The sequence below is a fragment of the Poecilia formosa genome, unplaced genomic scaffold (genome assembly GCF_000485575.1).
Source record: "Poecilia formosa unplaced genomic scaffold, Poecilia_formosa-5.1.2 Scaffold133, whole genome shotgun sequence".
NCBI classification, from domain to species: domain Eukaryota; kingdom Metazoa; phylum Chordata; class Actinopteri; order Cyprinodontiformes; family Poeciliidae; genus Poecilia; species Poecilia formosa.
Window position 1 is genome coordinate 908,703 of NW_006800072.1, and position 8,879 is coordinate 917,581.

At 36.1% G+C, this 8,879-nt stretch overlaps 1 protein-coding gene across 5 annotated transcripts in view; it reads right to left on the reverse strand.

The window, feature by feature from the left end:
* Window positions 1-8,810, reverse strand: part of gabrg2 (gamma-aminobutyric acid type A receptor subunit gamma2) — a 41,768-nt gene extending 32,958 nt beyond the window's left edge. For 3 of the 5 annotated variants that reach the window (XM_007562044.2, XM_007562043.2, XM_007562041.2), the window contains exons 1-2: window positions 8,274-8,808; window positions 225-364 (exon numbers count right to left, since the gene is read on the reverse strand). In XM_007562044.2, the coding sequence (XP_007562106.1) occupies window positions 225-364; window positions 8,274-8,395 (262 nt within the window). In that variant the 5' untranslated portion in view covers window positions 8,396-8,808. Of the gene's footprint in view, window positions 1-224; window positions 365-8,273 lie in introns of all 5 variants that reach the window. The other 2 variants (XM_007562042.2, XM_016676385.1) reach the window with 2 other exon arrangements.
* Between the last annotated feature and the right edge of the window lie 69 nt (window positions 8,811-8,879).

Here is an 8,879-nt window from a genome sequence, read left to right on the forward strand (position 1 = left end):
TGGCATCTTTGGCTAATGATGCAGTAATCTAGTGGTACCACAATTAATAATTTAATTAATAATAAATTTACTTATCACCGTCATTAATAATCACATAAACAAAATATTGATTCAATTTATGATTTCTAAAATATTTATCCTTTTTTTTCTGCTTATGCTTGATTACAGACTGACTAATTGCATTAGCTGTGAAAATAAGAGAGAGAGAAAAAAACACTCCATACCTCCAATGTCAGGTCTGAGCTTGTTATCGTAGCCATCTAGTAGGCTGTTTAGGATGTGTGTTACATCACTCTCATACACTTTGGGAGTCAGCACCCACGTCTTGTTAGACACCTCATCATCATCATCATTCTGGAGGGAGCTGCAGGGAAGAGAGAAGGAAAAGTACACGGAACTGGTGAATGCTTTAAAAAGGCAAGCAGGCATAAATCTTTCCTGCCAACAGCCGTCACCATCTTCAATAACTCTTTGAAGAATCTAGATTGATGAGTGACAACATTTAATTTCCCCTTGGGATTAAAAAAGTATTTTGGAATATGAAATTGTCGTCAGCCAAAGTGTAAAAAGAAAAAAAAAACTCAGTCAAAATGAAAATCATCATTGAAATCCCTTTACTGTTTTTATTTTATCCTGTGGAACTAAGTTTATAAAATGCTGCAGTAATGTTCTGCAGGTACAGAATATCTGGGTTTCCTTGTGGTGTCTGTTGTCTCGATCCTTTAAAACAAGACAGAAACTTGGGAGCACAAAGCAATCACTGACACAATACTCATAAACATGAATGTTCTTCATTTTATATCTGCCTTTAGCATATGCTGGACATGGTACGTTATACCTTTACTATATTTTAACAATTTTCTTTGCTCTTCTGTAACCTTTGTGCACTTTTTGTCTACCACAATTCATACCCTGGTAAAGTAATCAAATTTTAAATTTAATTTGTTTAAGACCGTGAATGGGGTTCCACAAGGTCCTGCACCGAGGCCTAAGATGTTTGTGCATCAATAACTTTGGAAATATGTAAATTAATTCAATTCAGTTTATTTATACAGCATCAATTCAAAACAAGTGTTGTTTCAAGGCACTTTACAAAATAATACTTTATATATATATATATATATATATATATATATAGTACCATAAAGGCTGATGGTTAAAGTGCAAGTAAAAATAAAAAAAAGAGCTCAGTTTGGACCTATGCTTAATGATTGGATGGTTTTAGTTATGTTTCTGAAAAAGACCCACTAAATTTAGTGAAAAGTTATAACATTTGTTCCCAAAGTGAAAAGTAACAAAACACCTTTTATGGAAGACTGATTAAATATTAACATTGGGTCACAACTTCAACAAATTCATCATATATAAGTAGTCATTATCTTATTATGGAAGTGACCTGATGGAGAATCTGTTTTCTTCCAAGCAGATGGTCAAAATCATCCACTAAACTATGACATACTTTAGCATCTCCAGGGACAGAGGCATTTTTAGAGCTTCTTTTTTGGCTTGACTTCCAACAGCACCAAGCTATCTGATCAGCTTATGTAACCCCCTTTTTACACCTCTAAGATCAGGTTGTGATTTTATAAGGAAGGACAACTGTCAAAAATAATATTAAAAAAATACAACAAAAACATGTCAACTTTTTTTTGCAAAACTTGCTGTTATTTTAAAAGCCATTACACAATAATGTGCTGTAATAAAAAAAAGAGGCTAAATGCAACTGAAATATTTCAGCTGCATTTAGTTGTGTCTACTTCTACTCTTTAAGTCAAATAAATCTTGCAAATTTTACATCAGAATTTAGAAAAAAAAAATTTAGCCAGCTTGTCTCTTGTTAAATCAACTTAATGAACTTTAGTTTCTGAGTTAAAATAAAAACAAACTTCTAGTTGACTTTACTTAGAGTGGTAAGTAAATTTCCATCTTCAGGTCAAACCACCTGAAAATAGGTGGTCAAACCTGACCTATCATTATTAGGTCATAATGATATAACCTAATATCATATCATTAATGAGTCGTCAATAAGTCTTAGCAAAAAGATAAACTTAAACCTTAATAAATAAATAAATTAATTAATACAACTTTTCTACCTCCCACAACAACTCCCAGAGTGGATTTTAATTTGCAGCCAAAACTTTTGGCAAGGACAAAAATGTTCTGCTTTGCAGCTCTAATATTTTTAGATATTTTTACATGTCTCCATGGTATGAAAAAAAATATTGAACAGATTTTAAAAAGGTTCAAAGGCTATTATAAGCAAATAAGCAAACTATATGTGAAAAATTTATTTTAAAATATATGAAGAATCTTCTTCATACATTTAGTAATTTCTTACCCCATGCTAGATAATCCATGAACTGCTATGGCATTAAGTTAATGACATTGTTTTTGTTTATTAACCTGTTAAGAATAGATAACATTTCCTTTACAGAGTTAAGATCTCTCAACGCTCCTGACTCAAGTAACTAAATATCATTCTTTTGATCTATATTCTTCTACATAGTGAGAGAGTGGCTCATCAATACACAAATCACCAAAATACAACACTGTGTGTCACACTCTTAGATAAGAAGCAACCCTACACATGTACTGTATCATGATGCTTTACTATTCGTAAGACTCGGCTGATGGTAGCATTCACATTTTTCTCTCTGAATTATTGATTTTCCAGGTGTTGCAAACAGGAAGATAAAGGATTTATCAGATAAAAGGAAGTACACCAATTTTTTGTTGTCCATCTTTGGGTTTCTTTAAGACTTTTTACAGAGGGAGCTTTCCTCCTTTGCTCTGGTTGGTGTTTATATCGCACCACAATGCTGCATATCAGACGCTGAGAATCATCTCACTGACCTGATAGCCAACGACAAGAAAAAACACCCAGACTCTTTCATCTCTGTTGTTGGGAATTTCCATAGAGCAAATATTTCAAATGAATTCCAAAATAAAGACGGCATATTATCTGTCGCACAAAAGATTTAAGCACACTAAGAATCTGACCACTGAGCAACAATAAACCACAGTTAACTCTGCATCTGAGGAAAATGAACACGCTTATTTAGGTGAGCATAAACAGGCAGACAGAGGAGACAGACAGGGAAGCAAGAGGGAAAAAATATCTGCAGTTTTTCAAAGTAGCTGGATTTTTTAATATTCATGTTGAATGGCATCTCTCTATGGAAATATTCCCAACATAACCGGATCAAAGGACAAGCCATGTGTTCTCCACTGCAGACAGAAATGAGGGTCTGCCTACTAATTTGATACCTGAAGTTACACAGAGAGAAAAAGAGCACTGAGCAATATGAACGCAAGTTTGAGCTGCATGTGTGTATTTGTGTTTATAAATATGAATATGTAAGCCAGTGATTTTGTTTGCAGAGATAAAAATGAGAACAATGTAGTTGGATCATGGCAACAAACAGCTCTATGACGACCACTTCACATTCTGGTTGTCTATATTATTTTAAATATAAAGAAACTAAATCTGACAAAAAAGCACAGCATTCAGCAGTTCTGGCTTCACTTTGTCAAGAACAATATAACAAACCAGGTTTGTTCTATTGCTAAACTTGCTAAACTTTCTTTTAGCAAGTTTAACCACACTTAGAAGGAAAGACAACCCAAATAGTGTATTAGTGAATCAAATTGTAGCAACATACAGCATTTTGGTATTTAGACTTGGTAATAAAGACATACCAGTGATCAAACCATGCATTAGAATCACAAAACAAAGAGCTTTACAATATCTTGAATGTTAGCTTGTAGCTAACACTACACTTCTCTGGGTGAGAGATGAGTTGTCCTGATAATTTTAGAAACTTTCATGTTGAACCATCACTCAAGTTTACAAATAATAAACTGTAAACTTTATTATCTGTAAACCCAAAGAAGAGGAATAAAATAAATCCAGTGAGTGGCAGTCGTTTGGTAATAGTAGCTCAAATAACTACTTATTACAACCAAGGTATGAAAAATATTCCTGATGAACACAACAGAAAACTTCACTTAGTGTCACTCCCATGGGTTAAGAGCAAGAAGATTAGGTTACAGTTGTCACAAATTCATCAAACTTGGACAATAACAAACTGGTAAAAGTTGTCTTGGTTCTGGGAATCTTGATTTGGACTGGTACATTCATGGTGGGATCAGAATCTGGAGTAAATAACATGAAAACACATCTCTGTCCTGTCTGGTTTTCTATAGTATGGGCTGCTTCTGGTGGTGTAAAGTTATGGGAGACATTTTCTTGACACACTTCAGGCCACTTAGTAGCGACTGAATGTTGTTTAAATGCCGCAATCTACCTGGGTATCCAAACTGATGATGTAAATCCCTTTAAAACCACAGTGTACCAATCTTCTATAAGCTATTTTCTTCATATTAGTGGATCTTATTACAAAGCTCAAATAATCTCAGATTGGTTTCTTGATCACAGCAATGAGTTCACTGTACTCCAATGGCTTCTACAGTCACAAGAGTCCACTCCCAAAGCGACTTTTGAGATGCAGTTTAACAAGACACATGGATCAATGACGTGCAGCCAGCAACTGTACAATGCTATACTGACAAAAAGGACCAAAAATGTCCAGGAAATCTGCTTAACAACTTGTTCAATGTCTGATTAGTTGGTTCCCAGTGATAAAAAGGTGTGTCTACTTAAATGGCCAGAGTGTGTAACTTTGTAACTCTGCTCTATATCAGATATTATTTTTAGAGTTACCATATTTTTAAAAAAACCAAATCAAACAAATTGTACATCTACTTTTCTGCATCAGTGATTAAATGTGTGTGACTTTAGATTAACCTCTCCCACACCTGTCTTCTATTTGACTTCAGACAACATGGCTACATAACACAGTTTACCAAGTCTAAGCTGCCTTGTAGGGCGACCTGACACAAATCTGACTTTTCTACTGACAGTCAGTGGAAAAGTAGTTAGGTTGCCTCCATGTTACTCAACAGCAACACGGAGCCAACATTCACACATCTAAAATCAATATTTGCAGGTAAAAGCTAAAGCAAACTTAAACCAAACAAACACTAATTCTGCTCATCTCTATATTTTAATTTTTAGCTCAGATATCTATGCTGCCTCTTGTTCAATAATGAAAAATAAATGAAAATGACGACGTACTGCAGCTGTAACAACAACAGCTAGGGATGCACTGATATGATACTTATTTATTAATTTGGTCTATATTTTAATGAATTTCCAGAGAAACATAAACGTTCACACACAACAAAATAGAGAACAAATGCAAAATAGCTCTATAAAAAGATATTTAGTAAGGTAACCAGCAGCCAGGCCCTGCAGTACATTGCAACAATTTGGTCAGAATTTTAAAAGTCTGTCACAATCATTTGAAGTTCATCTTTATGAATGTAAAAATATGTCCTAAGTGTGAAAAACGTCCCTATGTTTATTTGATTTGGAAGATCAGAATCTTCCCTAGGTTCAGCCAAATCTCACAAAAGCAACTACATTTAACTTGCTGCAGGGCTTCATGTCAGGAAAATGAAAATGGACTGACTAGGTGAATCGTCTTTGGAAAGGTTGCCAAAAGAAAACTTCAAGTCTCTGAAAAGCAGTGAAATTCCTATCGATAACTGACATACATCTGGAAATATGCCACAACAAGGCAACCTGGGGGACTCTGTGGTGTAGCAGGCATATAGTAAATGGAGGCTGGCTCCAGTCCTCAACGCAGCTGTTTCGGGTTTGATTCCCAACCGTGGGAATCAAACTCACTGCTTGTTGTCTCTTTTTATCTCTTGGGCATTCTTCTTGTCATGCTCTGAATAAACAAAAGCCACAAGTGCTGCAAAATATTCAAAACAAAACAAAAGAACATCAAGGAAACAAGCTTTGACAAATTAGGCCAAGTTTGTGATATGTAGCCATAAGGCACAGCTTGGGCAAAACTCTGCTCAGCATATCAGCACAGATACCTCATACCAACTGCCAAGCAGGGTAGTGAATGGATGACAGTTGACACTTGTTTTGCTGCCACAGAACATAAAAACTTGCAACAGCTGAGTTAAACCAGAAACACTTTGCTGTACCTAAAAATTCTACAGTGTAATGTGAGGCAGTCTGCTTCACAGCTGAAGTTTGAAAATGAAAATAAGACGGCAGTGTAATGTTCAGGACTAACTTCCCTCTAAGGTCATATGAACATTTTAACAACCACCATTGTGCAATTAATTGTGTACATATCTTAAAAATGTATAAATAGCTAAAGTCAGAGATTTTTTCACAGTGAATAAACATACTCAAATTACACTTCTCCTTAAGAAAAACTACTATGCCATTCTGTTTTTGCACATCTTTAACAACAGAAGGCACTGTACATATGAACTGCAAACAATTGTCTGTATGAAAAAGCTCCTGATGATGCAATCACTCTGTTTCTCTGAAATATAATATAAAACAATATGATTACCTTGCAACTTTATCACCTAAAAATAGCCTTAAATAAATATATTAAAACACAAACAACATTTGGATATTTTATTGTAACACCTTTTCAACGTTGCCAATAACTGCTAACAGGACAAACCTTTAGACATTTACAGCAACATTAGCTTAGAAAAAAGCAGATCATATAAGTAACCTTGACCCACCCCTCAATCAAAGGTGGAGGTAAACAACATTTCTCATATATAATTTCCAGTTACATCAACTATGTAGCTATGTTCGCTACGTCACTATTTCCTTCTTCCAACTAAGAATGAGTTGAAGCATTGAAAAGGAAAATAAAAAGTCAGTCACATGACTTCTTCACGGCTGCGTTCCCATGACATCAATGTTTTCATGACCCACATCTCATAATCAGTTGCTGATAAATGAAACAATGTCCAAACACATTTCCTGCATGTTGTTTGTTGGTTTTCTTTTAACCAGGATCAAGTAGCAGCTTTGATCTATATCTGGACCTGCACTGAGGTCCATGTATCATAATGCAGTCTGACATCAATGCACATCAGATGTTGGTGAGTCACAAAGTGGCATAGATCACACTGAAAGCATGCAGAGACCTTAGGAAATGCCTTATGTAAGAGCTTTCCTACATGAATCATAATTAACTTTATGAAAAAAAGGTAGGAAACAAACAACTGCTAATTAAATCATCTGCAGGGCCTTCATTGTCAAATTGAAATATATTTGATATAATGTGTGACTTTCATTTAAAAAATATCTTTCCCTATATGAATATTTTAGGTAAACTGGAAAAACCTTTGCTGTGATTTGCATTAACTATTGGTGTTTGAACTCTTGCACAATTTCATAAAAACAAACCTCAGATGTAAATGTGAAGAGTGTAGAGTTTACCCTGACGCATTATGAACACTAATTACGCACACAATTAGAAATAAACAGGCCTGACAAAGGAAGGGTTGGACAAGGAGCCCTGAGGTTGCGATTAACGTGATGGAGACTGATTTATCTGCCTCCATTTTTCACTCTTCAAGCAGCACAAGAGGAAATGATGGGAGGAGAAAAATATCAGCTGTTTTTTCCCTCTCTGCACATGGGAATGAACTAACTGGCACACAGCTTTTATTTTATAAAAAGAAAAATCACCCACACTTGAAATACAGCTAAAATTGACACTAAAAATGTTGAGGATCACTCTTGGTGTGTCTGTGCCTTTCTCTTATGTTCTCTGTGTGGTTGTCTGCCATTTTGAAATTTTTTTTTATTTCAGATAAAAAATACAAAAGCTCTCAATAATGCCCAAGCTCTTAAATTAAGCTGACAGTTGTCCAATATTTCACCTGAGGCTTATCTGACACATGAGTTTATAAAGGAAGCTTTGACTCCTGAAATAGACCTGATCCTTGAAGAGAGCTTATGTAGCTTTAGCTTCCCCCAACTTAGCCTGCCACTATGCTATTTCTAACCGGAGACATACTGAGAGAATCTGCAGGAGACATCTACCATAAGATTAAACAGCAACAAATCTTACACTCAGTATGGATGTTTCTGACGTTGTTTTCAGTAAATAGAAAGAATTCAATCGATGTATTGATGAGGTTATTAAAGCTCGTTTAGTTTCAAGCCACAGGTATATGAAAGTAAACATTAAAATACCCACCGGGTTTATTCCCTATCAAGATTTTCATCGCTTGAAATCCGTAAATAGCAGGGTGGTGTTAAATGGGAGGAGGCATGCATTGCTATGTGCAGTTAGAACAAGAAATATGCAGATCCACAGAGCCGACATAGATTCACGATATGAAGGGAAATGTGCATTTTAATAGCTTACCTTTGAGATAGACTAAAGACAATAAACACCCAGAGTAACCGCTTCAGTGGGAGGGAAGGCTTCGCCATTGCTATTGAGCATCTAGAGGTTGCCTTCAGTGAAGCCGTCATCACCATCTTCATTTCCTCTTTTCTGCAGATGGACGTCTCCGTCTATTTACTGTTTCCTCTTAGCGATACATTACGTACGCTGACAGTAGCGGCTCTGCGATTTTAAACCCAAGACGGACGAAACGACGTGACTCGAAGTGCGAGCAGGCAGAACTAAATCGATGCGAGTCGGCAAGCTCGGCTCTGTGCAGCTCGTCTGTTTTTTTTTTGTTTTGTTTTTTTTTTGCGTGTCTGTGTCCCGTACGACAGCCTAGAAGGGGCCTACGGACCTACCACAGAGGACGAAGCCTCGAGTGATAAAACACTCGGCGAGCACTGGAGAAAAGCTTGGAACCTCAGAATGAATGCAGATTAACGCCGGGGTCAGAAAGGAACTGATGCACGTTGCTGCAGCACAGATCAACACATGCGCGGTCTCAGAAAGCGGAAGTATAACGTTGCTGCAGCACAGATCAACACATGCGCGGTCTCAGAAAGCGGAAGTATAATATATATA